At 47.9% G+C, this 24,668-nt stretch overlaps 1 protein-coding gene across 3 annotated transcripts in view; it reads left to right on the top strand.

The window, feature by feature from the left end:
• Positions 1 to 1,001: 1,001 nt before the first annotated feature.
• The window catches only part of Arhgef2 (Rho/Rac guanine nucleotide exchange factor 2), a 53,098-nt gene continuing 29,431 nt past the window's right edge, over positions 1,002 to 24,668 (top strand). For 2 of the 3 annotated variants that reach the window (XM_075978547.1, XM_075978544.1), the window contains exons 1-6: positions 1,002 to 1,215; positions 10,268 to 10,566; positions 12,129 to 12,261; positions 20,221 to 20,293; positions 21,112 to 21,154; positions 22,136 to 22,229. In XM_075978547.1, the coding sequence (XP_075834662.1) occupies positions 10,289 to 10,566; positions 12,129 to 12,261; positions 20,221 to 20,293; positions 21,112 to 21,154; positions 22,136 to 22,229 (621 nt within the window). In that variant the 5' untranslated portion in view covers positions 1,002 to 1,215; positions 10,268 to 10,288. The remainder of the gene's footprint in view (positions 1,216 to 10,267; positions 10,567 to 12,128; positions 12,262 to 20,220; positions 20,294 to 21,111; positions 21,155 to 22,135; positions 22,230 to 24,668) is intronic. The other variant, XM_075978545.1, reaches the window with a different exon arrangement.

Genomic DNA, 24,668 nt, shown 5'->3' with positions numbered 1-24,668 from the left:
GGAATCAAAAGCGTACCCCACTACTGACCGGTTGGCAGTTAGCATGTTTATTTTCACTTGCTTTTGAGACAGAATCTCAAAACTTGTCTCTGTATAGACTAGCCTGAACTCAGCACATAGCCCAGGCTGGCCTGAACTCAGCACATAGCCCAGGCTGGCCTGGCCTGAGAGTACTGTGCTCCAGCACACTGGCCCATAGCACGTTTACTGCGTGGCTGTTTCCCATACTGCCCCTCTTCACAAATGGCGGAGAAAGCATTTAATATGAAATTCGCCCAAGAGGAGTGGTCAGAGCGAGCAGTTCTTCCAAGCCCTTTCCAGTGGCCACAGGATCCTTAGAGAGCCACGTTCCTAGTTACCTCAGGAAGCTGAGCTGCCCTCTGCCCTGGAGGAGAAAGTGAGGGTGAGTCCACCACACCACACCACACCCCCCCCAGTTACCAAGGAAAGGGTGGAGGAGCTGGCCAAATATCCTGTCGCCTGGTATCCAAAACAAGCTATGCCATGTGTATGTGTGCCAAGCTGCTGGTCACCCTCTTCCTGTGGGACTGGGGCCTCCTCACCTGGAGCTGCCTTTGTAATTTCTCCTCCCTGTACCTTATCACATAGAAATACCGGCTTTCCTCCTCGCTACTGTGACCTGCCCCTTAAAGGGACCAAGGAGCAGTTTTTTAAGCCAAATCGAGAGGACAGAGGCCCCTGCTGCCCTCTGGAAGACCTTGCTGTTAGTCTTCTGCTGTGACTCCTGCCCTTTTCTCTCCTCAGTTTCTCCCTGTCCCCTGATAGAGGGAAGATAAAAGTTCCCTAGTTGGGGTCCCACATCCTGTCCCCTCAGGGAGACTGTCCCCACGGGGAGCCTGAGTCCTGCGACTGCCCTTTGCTCAGGGAATGCTTAGGGCAGGGCAGTGGCACCAGGAGGGTTAAAGGCCTGGCCACAGAACTGTCTAGTGTGTTTGAAGTAGGGTGGAGAAGGGAAGGGCTTGAGCAGTTGAAGAGGCGGCTGGTCAGGACTGGAGTGAGTGTCCCCTGGCCCCTATGCAAACTTCTGGATCATGAACAGTAGTTCCTGGAGAGGGACCCAGACAGAGGCACCCCTGCTGAGGTGCTGGGATCGACCCTTAGAGGGGCTGCCCGAAGCAGGACTTGCACATATATTGAAGTCGCCAGCTGAGGGCAAGAGCAGGTTTCCCATCTTCAGGACCTCTCCCAGGTCTGGTGAGTCTACTCTTCCTCTTCCTGGGTCCTTACTTGACAAATGTACATTTACTCAGGATACAGAGATGGGCAGGAACTCCCGGTACCCTAGGAGTGGCAAAAGAACGTAGAGTTCTCTCACCATTGCCTCACACTCACTTCCCATTTGTGATCAGGGAGCAGTGTGTGAGTGTGAGTGTGCACGAGTGTGTGTGTCTGCATGCGAGTGTTTCTAAATCCTTCCTATATTTTCTCTTTTAATCTTTAGAGACTTGTAGGGTTAAATAACTGATCTATGTCAATTAAGAAGTAAGTTGTAGACTAGGTTTTATTTTATTTTATTTTGGTTTTTCAAGACAGGGTTTCTCTGTGGCTTTGGAGCCTGTCCTGGAACTCACTTTGTAGACCATGCTGGTCTTGAACTCACAGAGATCCACCTGCCTCTGCCTCCCAAGTGCTGGGATTAAAGGCGTGTGTCACCACCGCCCGTGTAGACTAGGTTTTAGATTCAAGTTTATTCAGCATCCAAATTCATTGTGTTGTCACTAAAAGAAAAAGCAAAACAAAATCCCACTATCATTTTATGCTTATGGTGCTGGCACTGGAGCCCAGCACCTCTGCAAGCTAGGGAGTGCTCACCACTGAGCTACAGTCCACCTGGAACCTGGAGACTGTTACTTTTTCTTTTCATTTTCTTTTTCTTTTTTGTTTTTTGAAATAATATCTTACTATGTAGCTCCGGAGGTCCTAGAACTTACTATACAGACCAGGCTGGCCTCAAACTCACAGAGATTCACCTGCCTCTGCCTGCAGAGTGCTGGGAGTAAAGATGTGTGCCACTATGCCAAGCCTCTATCATGTTTCCAGCAGTGTGCACACCAAGGATGGCCACAGGATCTGGAAAGCTGGAGGCTCGAAAGCCCCAGCAACTCTTGTGTTGCTCGGTATTCCTTTCCCGACAGAGCCAGGAGATGTTCCATGTCACCTGACGCCTTTAAAAGATTTTTCCCATATTTTGAAAAGGAATTACCAAGGATTACTATGTAATAAGATATGACATTTCCCTTAATTTTTGAGTGTGGCGGTAAGAGGGACAACCAAAACATATTTTTGTTTGAAAAAGACCATAATAAAATCTAATGCTGATAAATGTGTAAATCTCAGTGACTGTGGAGTTAAGAAGCTGTTGCACATTTATGATTAGTAAAAATGAAGTTAGAGGGAAAGCGAAAGCCAGGCTGGGGCATGGGGCCTTGTTATAGCATACATAAGGGCTGCAAAACAACATAGGACTGCAGGGCAGTCGGTGGTGGCGCACGCCTTTAACCCCAGCACTCGGGAGGCAGAGGCAGGCGGATCTCTGTGAGTTCAAGCCCAGCATGGTCTACAAGAGCTAGTTCCAGGACAGGCTCCAAAGTTACAGAGAAACCCTGTCTCAAAACAAAAACAAAAACACAACACAGGACCACTCACTCATTCTTAAAGCCAGAGTCTAGACTTCCGGAGTCTAGACCAGTGGTCTCGACCTTCCTCATGCTGTGACCCTTTAATACAGTTCCTCATGTTGTGGTGACCCCCAACCATATAATGATTTTATTGGTGCTTCACAGCTATAATTTTGCTACTGTTATAAATCGTAATGTAAATATCTGATATGAAGGATATGTGACCTTAGGGGGTCGCGCCCCACGCCCCACGGGATGAGAAGCACTGGTCTAACCTGTCTTACTCTCCTATTAGGAGTTAGCTACTCGGCCAACTACTTTTAGCATTTCCTGGGATCTTCCGGGTTAATTCCCTGTGTCACCTCTGGTCAAAGTCTTCTTAGACGTCTCTGGACCTCAGACTTCTTGCCCCACCCTTTTGGCACAAATGCCACAGTGCCTGCTGAGAAACTGGCAGGAGGTGACTCCTTAGAATAGCCTGGCTGCATAGGTCTTTGCTTCCTTATCCTATGCCTTGCTGTCTGGACTGGGACCTAGGGTTCCTGTAGAGAAATATTCAGTTACAAGCCCAGGGGTGGGGTGGGGTGGGGAGGAAGACAGGATCCCTAAATTCAGTTTGCAAACAAAACAAAGCAAAGCTGATGATCACCCTCAGAAACGTGAGCGCTGAGTGTTACCGAGCACAGGGTGGGTGGGGCGGGAGATGCCTGCTCAGTGACGTCGTGGAGTGTGTGGTTAGATTAGGGTATGGTGCAGCCTGGAACTTCTGGAATTTACTAACAGTAAAGTCAATAACTCTGCACTGTGGGCCTGGCTGCCAATGGGCAGGGCCACCCTGGAAGCTTCTCTAGGTGGAGGGATTTTAGCCACACAAGCTTTTGCCTGCCTTTACATTGATATATGGGTCCTTCTGGGTCCTTTTCTCTATGCTGTGTGGTTGCTGGATGAATGGGTCTCCTCTACCCCTCACCCCTCCACACCATCACCCTTTGGGGGACTGTACTACTATTCCCTGGCATTGACAGGAAAGTCCGAGAAAGTGACGGCTCCAGAACACCAGCACTCAGCCTATCCTAGCCCTGCTCCTCCACTGGACTCAGGGCTGAATCAGGAGAGAAGGGTTCATTTCATCTTACAGTTTACATCATTAGAGAAGTCAGGGCAGGAACTGACCCAGAGGCCATGAAACAACACTGCTTGTTCCTCACGTCTTGTTTGTCCTTCCTTCCTTCCTTCCTTCCTTCCTTCCTTCCTTCCTTCCTTCCTTCCTTCCTTCCTTCTTCCTTTTTTGGTGTTTTGAGACAGGGTTTCTTTTTTTTAATAATTTATTTATTTTTATTTTATTTGCCTTGGCGTTTTGTATGCATGTATGTCTATCTGAGGGTGTCAGATCTTGGAGTTACAGACAGCTGTTAACTGCCATGTGGGTGGTAGGAATTGAACCTGGGTCCTCTGGAAGAGCAGTCAGCACTCTTAACTACAGAGCCATCTCTCCACTGTGTAGCTCTGGCTGTCCTGGCCTTGAAATCACAGAGATCCGCCTGCCTCTGCCTTCCAAGTGCTGGGATTACAGGCGAGTGCCACCACCACTCAGCTTCTGGGTTTGTTTTTTTTTTAATTAATTAATTACTTATGTATACAATGTTCTGCCTGCATGTATGCCTGCCCTCCAGAAGAGGGCACTAGATCTCATAGATGATTGTGAGCCACGATGTGGTTGCTGGGAATTGAACTCAGGACCTCTGGAAGAGCAGCCAGTGCTCTTAACCTCTGGGCCATCTCTCCAGCCCATCCTCTGCAGGTTTTTTTTTTTTCTCCTCTGTAGGTTTTTAAAAAATGTTAAGACTTATCTGTATGTGTGTCCTTGAATTTAAGTCAACAGTCTTTGTGACAGCTGCTGTCACCCACCCACGATTGTTACTGTTTTTGTTGTTGTGTCTTTGTTTTGCTTTTCAAGACAAGGTTTTTCTATATAGCCCTGACTAGAACTTACTTTGTAGACCAGACTGTCTTTGAACTCAGAGATCCACCTGCCTCCACCTCCTAAGTGCTGGGATTAAAGGCGTGCGCCACCACTGCCTGGCTGTTACTGTTTTAATTTTAAATTTATACTTACGTCTTCATTGGGGGCACACGAGCTAAGGTTCATGTGGAGGTCAGAGGAACCCTTTCAGGAGTTCTAGAACATGTGGGTCTCAGGGATGGATGTCAGGCAAGGCAGCTCGCTCTCCCACTGCGCCCGCCTCACTGGCCCTGACTGGTTTAGAAGTAGGGTAGGAGATGAACTCTGTGGCTTGCTCTCCAGGAGCTTGTGTGCTGGTTTCAGAAGACAATGTAGGCTCCATAGTGTGATGGGTCAGCTTTGAAATCTCACCGCCTACAGTCAACTGCCTGTGTGGCTTTGAGCAAGCCCCTGAAGCTCTGTGCCCTGTGCCCACAGTTCCTCAGGGGTAAGCTGTAGAGGTTGCTGGCCAGCACCTGCAGCCACTCCTAAACTGACTTCCTCTGTGGGCTCCAGGCGATAGTTAGGAAACGGATATGTTGGGATAATCAATGTCTCCTCCCTGAAACCATTGCTGATTGGTATATAGATAGCAGATCTTTAAGTTTTCTCTATGAAGACCCAGAAAAAAAATATTTTAGGCTTGTGAGCCATATGGTCTCTGTCATAATGATCAACTTTGCTGACGATATGTAAATGAGTGAGCATGTTTAAAAATTCCTACGAGTATGGAATTTTGAATTTCATGAAAATTATATATATATATACATATATTTTTTGAGTCTTATGTATCCCACATTGTCTCAAACTCACAGTGTAGCTGGCAATGACCCTGACCTTTTGTGTTCCTGTGTGTGTCTACATCTGTGTGTACAGAGGCCAGAGACCCTGAGGATCTGTGTGCCTTCTGTTTTTGTTGCTTGTTGGTTTCTAACTTTTTTTGAGATATTGTTTATTTTTGTTTATTTCTATTTTGTGTGTAGGAGTGTTTTTCCTGCATGTATGTGAGTGTGCCATGTGCGTGCCTGATGCCTGCAGAGTCCGTCGGATTCAGAGGATGTCAGATCTCCTGGAACTAGAGTTACAGACACTTGTGAACTAGGAAATGAGCTCAGGTCCTTGCAAGAGCAGCACGTTCTCTTAAGCACTGAGTTCGTCTCCTGCTCCTCTGGTGGTCTTCTGAGACAGGGTCACCACTGTGTAGCCCAGGCTGGTCTCGAGCTAGTTGGTCCTCTTGTCTTAGCCAATCACGTGCTGGGATTAGAAGCAGGTACCATCAGGCCCTCCTTCAGTGTCTTCTTTTTAATTTCTTCAACAACAATTTAAGAAAGACAGGGCGGGGCTAGGAGCTGGGGAGGTGGGTCCGCAGATAGAATGCTCACTGGTCCACAGTCTAGTTCCATGGGATCCAGGACTCTCTTCTGGCCTGCATGTCCACTACAGGCAAGGTGCACATCCATCTATGCAGATGAAGCATTCATATGCGAGACCAGTGAGCATTCTAACTGCGGATCCACCTCGCCAGCTCTTAGCCCTGCCCTGTCTTTCTTAAATTGTTTTCGATATAGGGTTTCTCTGTGTAACAGCCCTGGTTGTCCTGGAACTAGCTCTGAAGACCAGGTTGGCCTCAAACTCATAGAAATCCACTGCCTCTGCCTCCCAAGTGTTAGGATTAAAGACGTGTGCCCACTGCCAGGCACTCCTCATATTTTTTTTTCTCTTAAGAATTATTTAGGGGGCTGGAGAGATGGCTCAGTCGTTAAGAGGATTGCCTGCTCTTCCAAAGGTCCTGAGTTCAATTCCCAGCAACCACATGGTGGCTCACAACCATCTGTAATAAGGTCTGGTGCCCTCTTCTGTCAGGCAGGCATACACACAGACAGAATATTGTAAACATAGCAAATAAATAAATATTAAAAAAAAAAAGAATTATTTAGGGGGAGCTGGGCGGTGGTGGCGCACGCCTTTAATCCCAGCACTTGGGAGGCAGAGGCAGGTGGATCTTTGTGAGTTTGAGGCCAGCCTGGTCTACAAGAGCTAGCTCCAGGATAGGCTCCAAAACTACAGAGAAACCCTGTCTCGAAAAACTAAGAAAAACTAATAAATAAATAAATAAAGAAAGAAAGAAAGAAAGAAAGAAAGAAAGAAAGACGGGTCATTGACAAACCTTAGCTAAACACCTGGTCTCACTCCCCAGGGCCCACACGGTAGCAGGTTGTCCTCTGACTGCTACCATCACTCCATGGCACTGTGTGCCCACACATCTGCACAAACCAATATTAAAAATAAGTACGGCCAGCAAGATGGCTCCATGGGTAAAGCCATCTGCTGAGTGAGCCTGGGGACCTGACTGCAGCCCCCAGAACCCATGGGAAGGTGGTAGGAGGGGACCGAATCAGTCCTGTGGTTCTCTGCCTCCATACACAATAAAATAATTAATAATAATAATAATAATAATGAAAGCCAGGAGTGGCTGCAGGATGGCTTGGCGAGGCGTGGGTTCAATTCCCAGCATCCACATGGCAGCTCACAAATATGTTTCAATACATCCTGATCTGATGCTGTCTTCTGGTGTTCAAATATCTATACAGACAAACACTTACTTACATATAATACATAAATAAAAATTTTAAAAGGCCAGGCATGAGCTTTTAATTGGGGCTTGCTTACATTTTCAGAGGTGTGTCTGCAGGCAGCGTGGCCGCAGGCAGGCAGTGTGGCCGCAGGCAGGCAGGCAGGCAGCATGGCCGCAGGCAGGCAGGCAGGCAGTGTGGCCGCAGGCAGGCAGGGTGCTAGGGCAGCAGCTAAGAGCTCACATCTGACCCATCGGCGGGACAGAGAGAGAGAGAGAGGCTGGACATAGTGTTGGTTTTTGAAACCTCCAAGTCCACCCGCAGTGATGCACCTCCAACAAGCCACACCTCCTAATCCTTCCCCAAACAGCTCCACCCGCTGGGGACCAGTTGTTCAAACACACGAGCCTATGGAGGCCTTTCTCATTCAAAACCACGGTCAGGAAATCATTTTCTTGCTTTCATTTTTTTTTTATTTTCTTAGTTTTTCGAGACTGTAGCTATGAAGCCTATCCTGGAACTAGCTCTTGTAGACCAGGCTGGTCTCAAACCCACAGAGATCCGCCTGCCTCTGCCTCTCGAGTGCTGGGATTAAAAAGGTGTGTGCCACTACCACCTGGCTTCTTTAATTTTTTTAAGACAGGGTTTCTCTGTGTAATAGTCCTGGCTGTCCTGAAACTCACTCTGTAGACCAGGCTGGTCTTGCACTCATAGAGAACTGCCTCCCGAGTGCTGGGATTAAAGGTGCACACCATCACCACCCAGCTAGGAACATCATTCTCTTATTTTCTGAGACAAGAAAAGAAAAGAAAAGAAAGAAAGGAAAGGAAAGGAAAGGAAAGGAAAGGAAAGGAAAGGAAAGGAAAGGAAAGGAAAAAAGAAGAAGCAAACCCACCATCACGAGGTTTAGGAAGGTTGTACTTAAAAATCTAATGGATTTCAAACCCCAATCACACCGGGAGAAAGCAAGGGTTTAGCTTTGCTCTACAGCGCCCCCTGCTGCACCCAATTACTCTAAGTTATTATCCTATTATTGTCTGAGAGTCAGTGGTGAGACAGACCTTCTAGGGCTGTAGGAGACAGGGTTAGCGCTTTTTCCTGCTCGGCCTGCTTCCTCTCGAGTGCCTGTTTCGGAATCTCCTAGCTCTGTCACCAGAAACAGACCTGTGACTTAATGTGACCTCAGTGCAAGAGAGCCAGCCGAGGCTGTTCCCTTGTCTCTTGAGCCATTTCCTGAGCTAAGAGGTCAGGGGATGTTGGGAGGGGGCTGGGAGCAAAAAGAGGACAAAGAGAGCTAACTCTGACCTCCAAGTGTGCACAGCGTCACACATGCATAAACAAACAAATGGACCCACTATTTACCCACACATACCACAGCGCGTGTGTGGAGGTGGGAGGGCTTCCCTTCCTTCCTCAGATCCCAGCCACCCTCCCCGCTCAGAGCCAACCTGTTTCTCCTGTTTTGCTTTCTGGAGTCTCCCAGATAGTCATATGCACTCATTTCACTGATAGACAAAAGCCTCTTTTTTTTTCTGAGACAAGGTCTCACTATGTAGTCATTGACTGTATGTAGACTGTGCTTGTCTTAAACTCCTAGAGATCTGCCTTTTCCTCACCCACAGGCTTTGGGTGAACTTTTTCTTGTAGCATTTGGTAGTTATGGAGGCATTTTTAAATTGTGCTTTAGTCTGAACACATGTATACACACACACACACACGTATGAACACCTAAGGGCAGAAACCGTATCTGCTCTTCTTTTTTTTATTTACTTATTATGCATACAATGTTCTGTCTGTGTGTATGTCTGCAGGCCACAAGAGGGCACCAGGTCTCATTACAGATGGTTGTGAGCCACCATGTGGTTGCTGGGAATTGAACTCAGGACCTCTGGAAGGAAAGTCAGTGCTCTTAACCACTGAGCTATCTCTCCAGCCCCCGTATCTGCTCTTCTTAGCATGGCTTCCTACCATATAAATGCTCAATGGATGGAATAATAATGAACAAACAAGATCTTCTTTTAAAGTTTTTCATTTTGAAACAAGGTTGCCCACAGCAGCCTTGAACTCTCAATTTCCCTGTTATGCTGTCTGAGCTCTGAGATTACAGACATGAGCCACCACGCTCAGTAAAGGTCTCCACTAGACAGAACACTGGACTAGTAGCCAGAAAGTTGGCCTACACTCAACCCTGCATCCTCCGGCTCTGCCACAGTGGGGTGGGGGCGCAAGGAGCCTGGTTGCTGTGAGTCTTCATCCAGGTTGTCCTTTCTGTCTTCATTTCTTTCTTCTTCCTTTCTTTTTTTTCCCAAAGATTTATTTATTTGTTTATTTGTTCTGTCTACATGGCAGGCAGGCCAGAAGAGGATGCCAGATTCCATTCCATATCTGAGTTGTGAACCGCCATGTGGTTGCTGGGAATTGAACTCAGGACCTCTGAAAGAGCAGCCAGTGCTCTTTACCTCTGAGCCATCTCTCCAGCCCCTCCTTTCTTTCTTTCCTTCTTTCCTTCCTTTCTTCTTTCTTTCTTTCTTTCTTTCTTTCTTTCTTTCTTTCTTTCTTTCTTTCTTTCTTTCTTTCTTTCTTTCTTTAAGATAGGATCTCACACACCTTTAAATCCCAGCACTTGAGAAGTAGAAGCAGGCAAATCTCCATGAGTTCGAGGCCAGCCTGGTCTACACAGTGAGTCCCAGAACTGGCTCCATAGCTACTGAGAAACCCTGTCTTGAAAAATAAATAAATAAAAAGATAGGATTTCACTATATAGTCCTGGCTGACCTGGAATTTGCTACAGGCAAGCCACGCTAGCCTCGAACTTGCTGAGACCAGTCTGCCTCTGCTTTTCCAGTTGAAGGAATGTGCCAACCACTCACAGCTTCCTTCTTCTTTTTTTAAAGACAGGGCCTCACCCTTAGCCCAAACTAGCACAAACCTCATCATGCAGCCCAGCTTAGCCGGCCCCTACTCAGGGCCATCCTTCTGTCTCAGCTTCTTGAAGGTCTGTAGGTTCCAAGGTTCTAGAATGCTGCTCACCCTTCTCTTTCTTCTCTGTTCAGAGCTGTCTCCGTGTACCTTCCATGAACACATCGGCCCCAGAGGAGTCTCTTGTAGGTGAAGGCCCAGTGTCCCAAGGCCACACTCCATGCTGCCTGTCTGAAGTTGAATCCAGTCAGCAGCTGGAGCAAGAGGAGGTCGAGGAAGAGTCGGGGAGAAAGAGAAAACAGGAAGACAGTGATGGCGCCCACGCCTCACCCCTTAGAAGATGTGGGGCTTTCCGCACCCATAACCACACCAATGATTCCTTCAAAAGACACAGTTGGGGACCTGACAAGGATTTACAGGACCCAATGAGCAGGTGAGTCCCCAGGGCACCTCCTGACCCTCCCTTCCCCTCTCTAAACCTTGGAGAAAGTGTTCAAATAGACAGATCCTGGTGTCTTCGCCCCACCCCCTTCTCTGCCACTGATTTCTCTGGAGAAACAAGGGTCTCTGAGAAATGACTGAAGCTCGGGAGAATCAGGGCCTGGCCTGTGATGAGCCCTGGCGAGGCTAACCAAGGGCTCTCCTCGGTGATAGCTGGGAGTGGGAGGGAGGGAGTGCTGAGTGGGTCCCCTTTGAGTTTCATAGTCCCATTCGATGGTGTCAAAAAATCTGGAGATTATTATGTAACCCAGCCTCTCCTTTTTACAGACAGGAAATGGGCCCCAAGAACTTTAGGTTTCTTGAAGGAAGTTGGTAGTGTTTCCCCAGGCTCGGTCACCCTACCGGTTTCAGGCAGAGACCAACTCATGTCCTGGAAGCAGCTGCAGCCAGCAACACCTGGAGTTTTATGCCTGGTAGTTTGTTAGTTGTTTTTGTTTATTTTTGTGACAGAGTTTCAGGTAGGTCAGGTTGGTTGCAAATTTGCAATCTCCCTAATCTCTCAAGTGCTGAGATGACAGACATAGGCCACCATGCCTGGCTGGGGACAGCTGCCTTACTCAGAGCTCTGCATGTGCTTAGCAAGCTTGGGGAGGGGGACCCTCGTGTTCCCTATCTCCTGGAAAATCCCTGACCACTTCCCCAAAATAGAGGAAGTAGAAAAAGAGAAGGTCGGGGAGGGGCTTATCCCCGTGAGGGTCTAGGACTGTAGACAAGTCCTTAGCTCTGGTGAGTGGTCCAGCATTCTCCAGCCCTTGAGCATGGGCACAGGGGGCTTTGCTGAACAAGGGAGATGCCCCCTGGGACATTGCCCCAGCATTGGTTTTGTTGTTTTAAAAAATATTTGTTTTTTATGTAAACAATATTTTGTCTGCGTGTATGCCTGCAGGCCAGAAGAGGGCACCAGATCTCATTACAGATGGTTGTGAGCCACCATGTGGGGAATTGAACGCAGGACCTTTAGGAAGAGCAGGCAATGCTCTTAACTGCTGAGCCATCTCTCCAGCTCCCCGGCCCTCCCCAGCCTTGGTTTTGTGGGAACTTGGAGAACAGCAATGCTTTCCCACAGGCCTGGATGAATGTCTCGAGTGCTTTTCGTGATGCCTGTCTATAGTTTTTCTGGATGTCTAAAGTCTCACCCGCCCTTCATGAACAGATGTTAATTCTGAGCCTCAGATGCAGAGGGAAGGAACGCTGACTTCTCCATAGCTGAGTAAGAGGGGAGGCTGTCATCAGAAACCAAACAAGGAGAATTCAGCTTGCCCTTCCCTTCCTTTCTGGAGGACAGTACTGCTTTTGTACCAGCAGGGGTCGTTCTTGTCTGAAGCCCTCTGTGCCAGCATCGAGCTCAGTTTGGGTTTGAGCTGTGCCTATGCTAACAGGAAGGGCTGGGCTGGGCTGGGACCAAACAACAAGGCTGGGCTGAAGAACTGTTCGTTCCTGGTGCCCATCACTGACTACTGGCTACAAGGGCAGTGGTGGCAATGTGTGTTTCAGGAGGAGACTGCAGTCCTTGGGATGCCCAGGTTCCCAAGAAGACCCCTTTCTGCAGAACCACGAGGAATTGGACACCTTTCTGGGAGCTCAGCAGCAGCAGCAGCAGTTGTGTGGTCAACCCTCCTCCCACCCGGTATGACAGACCCTGGCCAAGCCACTGCCTGGCTTCCCCTCCTGACACTCCCCTGCCAGCAACCACTCTGGGCTTCTTCTGTTCCATCAGCTGCTGAGTCTCTCTGTGCCCAGACCTGGCTCTGGCTCCATCTGGGTCCATCTTAATCTATCTTCTGTGGCCCTCTGTCTGTTTTGTTGGGTCTATGTGCATGCCTCCGACGCTTGGGAGCCTGCCTCTGTCTCTGTAGCGCTGTCTCTGTATTGATACGGTTATCTGTCCCCTTCCCTTACTTATAAGACCTCTGTCCCTCTGGTGGCTATAATTACTTCTTTCTGTGGGCCCCACATTTCCCAGAGTTGGAACTGAACTTACTATTGTGGGAATAAACTCAGCATCTGGTACCCTGAGAGACACAGCAACCCTTTAAGAAAATCTCAATAGAAACAGCGATTGAGAAAGGATACAGAGCCTCCAGTGTAGGTGAATACCAGGGTCACTGTATATCAAGAGAACCCCTGGATTTAGTCCCCAGTAACAGAGGAAGGGTGGAAAACGAAGCTTTCCAAATGGGAAGCACAGCTAGTAATGGTGTTCCTGGCTCTAAGACCACGGAGGCTGAGAGCAACATCTGACACACAAGCCAGTGTCCTGCACTCCAGAGAGCCTCAAGCCTGTGCTGAGATCCCCTCCTGAACTACCCAGTTGCCCAGGAGCCCAATCTGACCCTCAGTGTTGTGAAAGAAAGGGTTGGCTGGGAGAAAGAGACTATGTCCACCCTTTCAGGCAAGTAGCAGGACCTCATCTTACTCCGGCTCCTGGTTTCCTCCACTCTGCTCTGGAAATTTCCTCCCGACTCTCCCATAAGTGAGAGGATAAAGAGCAGGTTCTGACTGCTAGATCTTCTTCACTTGGCAGTTGGTGCATTTATCTCATCTTCCCCATATCAGAGCTAAAGCTGCCTTCCAGTCGCAGTTGTTAGAAGAAAGGCATTGGGCTGCCGGAGCCAGAGGTTGGCCCTCTGATGTGAGTTCAGGAAATATTTTTTCTCTTCTTTTCCTTTTTTGTTTCATCCTTCTTTTTTTAAAATAACTTATTTATTGGTACTCTATGTGTACTGGCATTTTGCCTGCATATATGTCTGTGTGAGTGTCTGTCAGATCCCCTGGAACAAAAGTTCTGAGCCACCATGTGGGTGTTGGAATTGAAACAGGGTCCTCTGGAAGAGCAGTCGGTGCTCCTCACCACTGAGCCACCTCTCCAGCTCCTCCCTTCTCTCTTCTCATCTTACTCTCTCCCTTGTTGGTACCACAAGATGTCTTCTCACCTGGAGCTCCCCTATTTGCTGCAGACCTCTCCTCCCCTCAATCCTTAAGGGCTTGCTTTAATAGTCTTTTTGTCTCAGGGTTTGGGGTTCTTGTTTTTCTTCCTTGTGGCATTCCTCCAAAGCCTGCAGACCAAAAGTCTGACTCAATGAGGGTTAGATAGGGGCTGCAGATGATATCTATAAGCAAAATCTCATTCCAAAATTGATCTTTTAACACTGTGTGCAGGCGCACGTGCCTGTGCGTGCGATGCCTGGCTGGCTGTGGGGGTGCTGGGACCTGAACTCTGGTCCTCGCACCTGTGTAGCAATCATTTCGTGACTGCACAGCCACCTCCATGGCCCCGAACTTCTAAGCTGCAAATGTCTCTGCTCTGCAGCTGGCTACAGCCACTGATATATGCTTCGAGTTTCCCTTTGTTTTTGGTTTTATCTCATTATTTATTTTATTAGAGATAGATCTATTTTATATAGCAGACTGGCCCCCCAGTCCTCCTGCCTCTGCCCTTCCTAGCTCTGGGACCACAGGACATACCACACCCAGTCTTTTCTGTTTTGTTTTTGTGTCTGGAGACTATGTAGCATTAGCTGGTCTGGAACTTGGCATGTAGATCAGGCTCACCTCCAATTTGTGACGATTTCCCTGCGTCTTAAGAGCAAGGATTACAGACATGAACCACTATCCCAGCTCTGCTTTGTTTGTTTGTTTTTTGTTTTTGTTTTTTTTTTTGTTTTTTTTTTTTGATTTTTGAGACAGGATTTCTCCGTAGCTTTTGGTTCCTGTCCTGGAACTAGCTCTTGTAGACCAGGCTGGCCTCGAACTCCCAGAGATCCGCCTGCCTCTGCCTCCCGAGTGCTGGGATTAAAGGCGTGCACCACCACCGCCCAGCCCAGCTCTGCTTTGTTGTTTTTAAAATATGATATTTACAAGACAAGATTTATAAGGGTCAAAGCCAAAGCCGAAACCCTTCCCATCCCACGACATCACCAACAAACCCTTCGTCCTTGCGGACGGCTGACAGGGGCTGTCCTGGAACTCGCTCTGTAGACCAGGCTGCTCTGGAAAGGCCTCCCAGAACCCTCAGGCTGCCTCTGCCTCCCACGGGCTAGGATTAAAGATGTGTGTCTCCAAGTTTAGATTATCTTTTTTCTTCTTTATTAACATATATTCATTTTACGTGCCTGGACATGCACACACATGCTACGGGGTCTATGTGGGAACCAGAGGACAGCTTTCGGGTGTTGCGTTCCACCCACTACCCAGCCTTTAAGGCTCACACTTAGGTTAACAGGCTCCACCCACTGAGTCCTCTTCTAGTCCTTCCTTTCCTTCCCACCATAGGTAACATTATGATGAATATTTATCATTTCCCTTGTCAAAAACTGTCTTAATACGAATGTATATTTTATCTATAGTGTAATATGTCTTTATTGCTGAATTTAATGTTGCTATAATTTTTTAAAATTTATTTGTTTATTGTGTATACAACATTCTGCCTCCATGTATGCCCACACACTAGAAGAGGGCACCAGATCTCATTACAGATGGTTGTGAGCCACCATGTGGTTGCTGGGAATGGAACCCAGGACCTCTGGAAGAGCAGCCGGCGCTCTTAACCACTGAGCCATCTCTCCAGCCCTATTGCTGAATTTAAAAGCAATGATGACATACTTTATAAAGTTAGGTCTTGTTCTTTCTTGTGTGTGGTGTTTGAGACAGTCTTGGCTGATTCGAGCTTGTGATCTTCCTGCCTCAGCCTCCTGTGCATTAAACTTCACGGGGTATGTCCTCGTGCCCGACAACAGGGCTCATTAACTTCACGGGGTACGTCCTCGTGCCCAACAACATGGCTCACGGTGATGTTGTTATTTATCTTTTATCTCTGTGTCGTGGCAAATTGTTGCAGTCACTCACTTGTATTTTATTTATACTTCATTTTTGAGATAGGATCTTATGTAGCCCAGGCTATCTTGGAAGTCTCTATGTAGTGGAGGATGACCCTGAATTCCTGATCTTCCAGCCTCCACCTCCCAAGATCTGGGATATTAGGCATAGACTGCCATGCTGGTTTTCTCTGGTACTAGGGATGGGAACCAAGTCTTGGTTATGCTGAACAAGCACTCCACTGGATGAGCTACATCCTAAGCCCTATACTTTCCCCCTAAGTTTATTATTATGGAGGTCAGAGACAACTCTGTGATATTAGTTCTCTCCGTCCACCTTTCCATTGTTCCTGGGATGAAGTTCGGTATATGCTCACACAGGATTTACTTACTTACTGATCACTCTTTCCAGCCCTCATTTTGTTCTAGAAATTGTTCCTTCTATTTTTTTTTTTTTGGTTTTTCGAGACAGGGTTTCTCTGTGGCTTTGGAGCCTGTCCTGGAACTAGCTCTGTAGACCAGGCTGGTCTCGAACTCACAGAGATCCGCCTGCCTCTTGTTCCTTCTATTTTAATTCCCCTTCCTTCTTCTTCTATTGATAGAGGTCTCTCTACTGTGTATCTCTAGCTGTCTTGGATCTCACTCTGGAGACCAGGCTGGCCTCGAACTCAGAGATCTGCCTGCCCCTGCTTCTTGAGTGCTGGGATTAAAGCTATGCACTACCACAATGGTCTTAGAGTATTTATTCTTTCTTTCTTCTTTTTTTTCTTCCTCTCTCTCTCTCTCTCTCTCTCTCTCTCTCTCTCTCTCTCTCTTTTTCGAGACAGGATTTCTCTGTAGCTTTGGAGCCTGTCCTGGAACTAGCTCTTGTAGACCAGGCTGGCCTCGAACTCACAGAGATCCACCTGCCTCTGCCTCCCAAGTGCTGGGATTAAAGGTGTGTGCTACCATGGCCCAGCTCTTTCTTTTTTTTCGTTCTTTCTTTATTATTTTTAACATTTTTAATGATTTATTGATTTATTTATTCTTTTTTTAAAATATTTATTTTTTTATTACATATACAGTATTCTCAGTACTTTGCCTGCAGGCCAGAATAGGGCACCAGATCTCATTACAGATGGTTGTGAGCCACCATGTGGTTTCTGGGGAATTGAACTCAGGACCTTTGGAAGAGCAGGTGGTGCTCTTAACCACTGAGCCATCTCTCCAGCCCCCTGATTTATTTATTCTTATTTCATGTGCATTGGTGTTTTGCACACATGTGTGTTTGTGTGAGGGTGTCAGACCCCTGGAACTGACACGTTAGTGCTAAGAATTGGACCTAGGTCCTTTGGAAGAGCAATCTTACCCACTGAGCTCTCTCTCCAGCCCCCTTTATTCATTTATTATTATTATTTTTTATGATAAGCACTTTGAAAGGGGTAAGATATAGTCTCAGTGTGGTTTTATTTCCCTGTCCCGATGGCTAAGGGTGTTCAACATTTTTTCGTAAGTGTACCGTCATTTGTGACCGGTTCACTTGTCCACTTATTGACTGATTATTATTTTCTCCATGCCTGTTTTTTCTCTTTATGTTTAGATATTAGTCCCATCATTTGCACGTCTAGCTCTCTCTTACTTGTAGGTTGTCTGTTTTCCTCGCTGTGCTGAAGTTTTCCAACCTTCACGTAACTCTACCTGTCTGTTCTTGCTTTATTTCCTGTCCTTTACAGAAAGAGAGTCCTCTGCCCAGGGCTGAGGATGTGGCTAGAGGTGGCTCAGCAGTTAACAGTACTGGCAGTATTATCTGCTTGCATTGTTTATAACTCCAGCCCCAGGGGATTTAGCGCCCTCTGGTGGCCTCTTCGAGAGCCTGCACACATGTGGTACACACACAATAAAATAAAAACAAACTGCAAAAATAAAATAAAGTAAAAGCAACAGAATACAAAACCAACTACAAACAAACAACTACACGTGGTGCTATAAGCCTGTGACTCCTGGCGCTCCACGGAAGGAGGTGGGGGGGGGGTCAGCAGCTCAAGGTGACCCTTGGCTATGCTGCAGAAGACCGTTTCCAAAAAGAAAAAGAATTGCCTGTGCCTGGGTCTTAAACTGTATCTGTGGTTTTCCTTGCAACAGTTTCAAAGTTCTAGTTTTTTGTTTTGTTTTGTTTGTTTTTCGAGACAGGGTTTCTCTGTGTAACAGTTCTGGAACTCACTTTGCAGACGAGGCTGGCCTCGAACTCACTGATATCACCTGCCTCTGCTGACATCACCTCCCAAGTGCTGGGATTCAAGGTGTGTGCCACCACCCGGCACAAAGTTCCAGGTTTTTTTGTTTTGTTTTTTGAAACAGGGTTTCAAAGTGTAACAGTCCTGGCTGTCCTGGAACTAGCTCTTGTAGAACAGGCTGGCCTCAGACTGACAGAGATCTGCCTGCCTCTGCCTCCAGGTGTGTACCACCACCACCAGCAAAGTTCCAGATTTTATTTTAAGGTCTATCACTCATTTGACATATCTTTGTGCAGGGTGAGGAAGAATCTAGAACTTTCAGGAAGTTTCATGTGGCCCTTGGTGATTTCATTTTCACGACCCTGAAGCAGCCCATGCTCTTACCTGCCCTGCACTGAATGTGTCCTTTAGACATTTTGACTATGATTATTGTGTATCTGATGATTTTTGTCAGTTTGGGCTCTGTCTTTCATTAAAAAAAAACAAACTAGAGTTTTCATTTTGTTTGTTATTTGTAGCTGCTTGTGGTGGCATAAACCTTTAATCCCAGCACTCAGGAGCCAGAAGCAGGCAGACTTCTCTCAGTTCGAGGCCAGCCTGTCTACCTAGTGAGTTCCAGGTCAGTCAGAGCTACACAAGAGATCCTACATCAAAAGAGAGCCGGGCGGTGGTGGCGCACGCCTTTAATCCCAGCACTCGGGAGGCAGAGGCAGGTGGATCTCTGTGAGTTCGAGACCAGCCTGGTCTACAAGAGATATTTCCAGGACAGGCTCCAAAAAACCACAGAGAAGCCCTGTCTCGAAAAACAAAAAAGAGAGAGAGAGAGAGAAACCAGCCCTAGGGTCAGATGTGGTGCTCCAGGTCTGTAATTCCACCACTAGAGAGGTTGAGGTAACAGAATCATGAATGTAAGACCAGCCTGAACTACACAGGAAGATCCTGTCTCAAACCAATTGTACACAAACACAAACACGAAGGAAGCAAAAGGGGGCAGGATATGGCTTAGTGAGTAACGACTCCTGATGACCTGAGCTTAATATCTAAGATACATATTGTAGAAGGAAAGAACTGACTCCTGTAGGATGTCCTTTGACCTTTACAGGCGCGCGCACACACACACACACACACACACACGAACAAAATAAAATCTAATTAAAAAAATAGAAAAAAAAAGGCTGGAGAGATGGCTCAGAGGTTAAGAGCACTGACTGCTCTTCCAGAGGTCCTGAGTTCAATTTCCAGCACCCACACAGATCTCAACCATCTATAGTAGGATCTGATGCCCTCTTCTGGTGGGCAGGTGTACTCAAGAAAAAGCAAGCATGAATATACATATATCAAAACATCTCATTGTGCCCCCCCAGAATATATTCCATATTTCTGTGATGATTTAAAAAAACAAAAAGAAACTACACCCCAATTTTCGAATGAGCTTTAGTAGCACAGGCCTACTGAGGTTGCTGCACTCAGAAGGTAGAGGATTGGCATAGGCTTTTAATTCCAGCACTCGGGAGGCAGAGGCAGGTAGATCCTTTGAGTTTGAGGCCAGCCTGGTCTACAGAGCTAGTTCCAGGGCAGCCAGGGCTACACGGAGAACCCCTGGCTCAAAAACAAAAAAGCAAAAAACAAAACAAAACAAAAAACAAATTCAAGGTCATCTTCAGCTACTTGATAATCTCAAGGCCAGCCTGAGCTACCTAAGACCCTTTCTCAAAATAAAGTTTAAAAGAAAGAGGTTGGGGTGGGCAGTGGTGGCACACTCAGGAGGCAGAGGCAGGCAGATCTCTGTGAGTTCAAGACCAACCTGGTCTACAAGAGCTAGTTCCGGGACAGGTCCCAAAGCTACAGAGAAACCCTGTCTCGAAAAACAAAACAAAACAAAACAAAAAACAAGGACTAGAGAGATGGCTCAGTCGTTAAGAGCACTGCCTGATCGTCTAAAGGTCCTGAGTTCAATTCCCAGCAACCACATGGTGGCTCACAACCATCTGTAATGGGGTCTGGTGCCCTCTTCTGGCCTGCAGGCCATGTAGGCAGAATACTGTATACACAATAAATAAATAAATCTTTAAAAAGAAACAAAAACAAAAAGAAAGAAAGAAAGAAAGAAAGAAAGAAAGAAAGAAAGAAAGAAAGAAAGAAAGAGGCTGGCAGACCTGCTCAGCAGACAGAAGTGCTTGTTGTACAGAACTCAACCTCGTTTGATCCCTAGATTTCATGATGGAAGGCACAAACAAACCCTGAGAGTGACCTCTGACCTCCACACCTCCTGCTATGAAACATGCACAATTGAAACACAAAAAATAACAATGAAAAAATATACAGGATTGTGTTTTCTGTCCAGGGTAATGGGTAGGCCTCCGGAATAATATCCCAACTATTTCCTGTGAAATAACCCAGATTGGGTGTGGAGAATCTTGGGAGGCCTGGTGGAAGGGTTGAACTGTGGGCAAGGGAACACATTTGAGGAGGTGGACAACGCGTGGCCTTCGTGTGAGGACTGCACAATTCCAGGGTCAGAGTTCCTGCCTGCTATCTGCTGCCTCTTTGGTTCACTAGGCCCCTGGCATGCTGTCCAAGGCTGTGTCCATGAGCGGCATCAATTTCCTCTTGGACTGCTTAGATCCAGATGGTAAGTAAAAGTGGAGCTCAAACCATGGTGGCCCAGCAGTGCCCAGCAGAGCCCAGCAGTGCCCAGCAGAGCCCAGCAGTGCCCAGCAGAGCCCAGCAGTGCCCAGCAGAGCCCAGCAGTGCCCAGCAGTGCCCAGCAGTGCCCAGCAGTGCCCAGCAGAGCAGGCTGTTCTCAGTCTCCATCACCTGCATTATATGTAGTTACATACCCTTGGGGTTCCAAAAATTCCTTCAAGTGAGGGTTCTTATTCAGGACATCAGCGTCCCTGAGACTGTCCTGCCTGCGAACGAGGGTAACACAAGATACAAGCAGTCTTTCCAGGCTCCCCATCACTAGAAATGGGGGACAGTTTCTAGAAGTGCACTTCTGTTCTGAGGATGGCACATGCAGGGCCCGGCAAGATGCCTCACTGGGTCAAGGTGCTTCCCCCTAAGTCTAACAACTTGAGTTCAGTCCCTGGGAAGGAGAAACGTCTGACCTCCACATGCCTGCCCCCACTCCACATACTCACAAATAACTGAACAAAGAGTAAAAGATGGAGTTTCGGGCTGCTCCGTGCTGAGCTTCGGCCTCTCCGTTTACCAGAGGGGACGAAACCTTTGGTCCAGCTAGTTCTTCTCTTCAGCTCCTTCTCAAGTTGTTCAGCTGTGCTCTCCTCAGACCCCGCCCTCTGTCCCTGCTCCCCTGTGGCCGCCCTCAGGAATGGCGTCACAGGCACCTGCAGCCTGGGAACCTGATCCAGGTGGAGGGGGTTGGGAAGGCAGCCCTGGGTGCCTTTGTCTGGCTTTTCCTAAACGCGTTTCTTCCTTGTGCATTAGCAGGTAACCCGTTCCGGTCCTCTGCCAGAGACCTCAGCAAATGGTGAGTTTCGGGGATTCTGAGCCCATCAAAGGCCTAGATGTAGGAGTGATGGGTGTGGCCATGGATTTTGTAGCCTTAAAATTCCCCATTGTCCCCATGATGCTTCTGAGGAGGCCTTCAAATAGCCATCTCCCCGAGCGAGAGAAAAGGAGTAGGAGCCAAACCCTAAGGAATCTAACAAACAGCAAAGAGAGAGAGATTTGCTCGCTGCTGTCTGTGACACGAAGCTGCTGAGTGGCCTGGCCACCGGGGTGAGCTGTGGATGGCAGACAACCGCTGAAGTAATTCGAAGGAGCGCTAGCTGAGGGCTGTAGAATTCCCAGCAGAGCGGCCTGGAGTGGAGCCTAGAGATGGAGATGGGTTCTGGATATTTCAAGAACTATACAAATAAGCATGCAAAATCATCACCTGTTTCTCCCGCCTGTGTGGCCAAAGCCTTGTTAGATGGGGCAGCTCACTCAGTGTGCCTGTGTGAGCAACACATGGGCCCTTTAAGAACTGGGCTCTGATTTGTGATCCTGAAATTCTCTAGCTGACACAACCTCCTGGCTCCGGTCAGGATTAGCTCATGGGATGGGCTGATGAAATCCCAGGAAATCCAGTTCTTATTGGCTTTAGGCCCAGGGGCTTTTTCCAAACAGCAGAGGGTCTACACAGGGCTCTTGTTCTGAGAGGGGGAAATGCCCCTCAAGGGCCTTCTCTCCAACCACATCTGATGGAGAACAGTTTGAGAGGGACTGGGCCCTCCCATCTCCAGCTGGAGAGGAAGAGGGTGGCTGCCTTTATCTGGGAGGAGTCTGGAGTTTCCTCATAAATAGGGGAGTCTGGAAGCTTGAGCATCCTGACCCAGAAGAGGTAGGAGGTGGGAACCGGGGAGTGTGTTTCCAGACTTCTACCTCAATGGCATGGGCCACCTGCCATCCCTGTGGTCGATTTTCTTTCCCAGTTCCCTCTCCTCACCTCTTCCCTGTCTTTTTGCAGTGGTAACCAGCTGGAAGAAGACTCAGGGGCCTGGGCAGGCTCCTCCCTGCGACGGACCTTCAGTTTCCTCTTGGGCATGACAGGCAAGGCCAAGGTAGGAGGCAGTTCGGGAAATAGGAGGCATAGCTCTGCTGACCTCCTCACTTCTCTTCCTTCCCCATGTCTCAGCAGGTCCAGGGCTCTCATTTTAAGAGAACACATGATGTGCCTTCAAAGCTCTGAGTGTCCCAGTAAATCCGCCTTTCTCTGTTTCCCTCCCCTCCAGCTGAGCAGACAGCTGCTGCAGACAACTTGGAGAGAAATAGGGCCGTGAGCTGAGGAATGGCCTAACGCTCCTCACTTCAGGCCACCCATAGCTAAGGTGGGCAGCAGGAGTCTTGCCCATCGGACACAAGAATGATAATTACAGCAACGCCTTTTGCTTATTCATAGCGTGTTAGCGTTTTCAAAGTGCTCGCACACTCATAATTTTATGGGTGGATACAGCAACCGAAGGAGTTGAACTAAGACCACAGGCAGAGTGGGCGCCAGGGAGGGGTGTGATTGTGTGGCACATGTGTGGCCGCGGGACACCAGGAAGCGAAGGTGTCCGGCTCCCGCTCCGCCTTGGTCGGTACCCTTGACTCTGGTGAGGCAGGGAGCTTTGACTGCAACCTGCCTGAATTGTCCGGTTTTTTCTTTCTTCTTTCTTTTCCTTTTTTCTTTCTTTCTTTCTTTCTTTTTTTTCAAGACAGGGTTTTTCTGTATAGCTTTGGAGCCTGTCCTGGAACTCGCCCTGTAGAACAGGCTGGCCTCGAACTTACATAGATCTACATGTCTCTGCCTCCTGAGTGCTGGGATTAAAGGCATGCGCCATCACCGCCTGGCTCCATTTTCTTTCTTTTTAAACTTCTCGTTGTTTTGAAATAAGGTCTAACTCTGTGGCTCAGACCCCCCTGGAACTCACTATGTAGGCCAAGCAGCCTCAACCGTGACTTTCCTCCCATCTCGGCCTCCAGAAGGCGACACCACACATGGCCATTGTTTATATTTATTTATCTTTGAGACAGGGTTTCATATAGGCCAGGTGGGCCTTAAATTGTATATCTGAGGATGACCTTGAACTCTTGATCCTCTGTGTCTATCTCAAGAGCTGGGACCCCAAGCATCCACCACTACACCTACCTGCGGTGCCTGCCTGCCTCCCTCCCTCCCCCTCCCTCCCTCCCTCCCTCCCTCCCTCCCTCCCTCCCTTTTTTCCTTCCTTCCCTCCTCTCCTCCTTTTCCTTCTCTGGCAGTTACTCCTCAGTCCTACAGCCTGGTTGGCCTTCATTATCCTGCCTCCAGCCTTCTGATTCTGGGCTCCAGGCTCGCAGGCTCCCTCTCCTTTTCCACTAGTGTGCATGTGCTTTCCAACCTGAGGTGGCCTCTGGTCACTGAGGGGAACTTGAAGGACACACCATCCTATTCGGCTGGCAGAACCATGGGTCACTCCAGTCAGGTTGTTACCACGGTAGCCAAGTGCAAAGCAGGGTTCTTCCGGGGGCCAGACTCTGAGGGCAGGATTTCCTCAGCTGGAAGCAGATCCGTTGCTAGGACCTTCTTCCCAGAGAGGGAGTTGAAGGTGATGAAGAGGAGACATGAGAGGACATATCACAATCTTTTTTTATATATAATTTATTTTTATGTTATGTATATTGGCGCTTTGCCTGCATGTATGTCCGTGTGAGCTGTAACATCTTGGAGTTACAGACAGCTGTTAGCTGCTTTGTGGTACCAGGGCTGCATGTTGCTAGGGATGGAGAGGAGGAGGTAGCCTGTTCCTCCCCACTTGACTGGGATCCCACTTTTGTAGAGCTTTTTAGGATGGCTGTGGCAGAAACAGGCGATGGTTACACATTAATCACCATTTCACAGACAAGAGAACCTAGGAGCTGGGTCACTTAGGACCTCAGCTTGCTTGAGGAGCAGCACTCAAGAAACCTGTGACTGAACCCAAAGCCTTCCTCCACCAGCTCTTGCTGGGAAGCCACTGTGGTCATGTATGCCTTAGTCATCCCCAAGTCATGTCTAAGGCCCAAACTAATCAGCAGAAAGGTCGATTTGTGGACAGTGTGTCTTGAGTCTAGACAGCTCGAGGCACTCTTGGTTCCTCCAATGGCCCTTCGGAAACCAGACCCTTCCCTCCCTTCCTAGCTGGCAATAGGAATGGTACTTTTTCTTTTCTTTCTTTTTTTTTTAAGTTAAATGGTTCAACGAGGGCATTGGCTACTTTTAGATTTTGGCAGAGGGTTTCTTTTTTTTTTTCTATATAAAAACAATTTCTGAAAGGCTTCACTGGACAGGATCACATGGGCTGGAATGAAAGGCCTTGGGAAAAGGGAGGACCCAGGAGTAAGGAAAACATTCATTGTTCCTGAGGGTGCAGAAACTGAGTCAAGTTGAGGAGATAACTCATTAAATACAGGTGGTTAAGGTTTGGTTTTCAGAGCTCAGAATCGGGTAGCAGCGGTGAGAACGGGTGGGATGGGAAAACACAGTAAAAGGCTTGGGG

This window comes from Microtus pennsylvanicus, chromosome 7 (genome assembly GCF_037038515.1).
Source record: "Microtus pennsylvanicus isolate mMicPen1 chromosome 7, mMicPen1.hap1, whole genome shotgun sequence".
Classification (NCBI taxonomy): domain Eukaryota; kingdom Metazoa; phylum Chordata; class Mammalia; order Rodentia; family Cricetidae; genus Microtus; species Microtus pennsylvanicus.
Note: the sequence above shows the minus strand (reverse complement) of the source record. Positions and strands in the feature narration are given on the sequence as shown.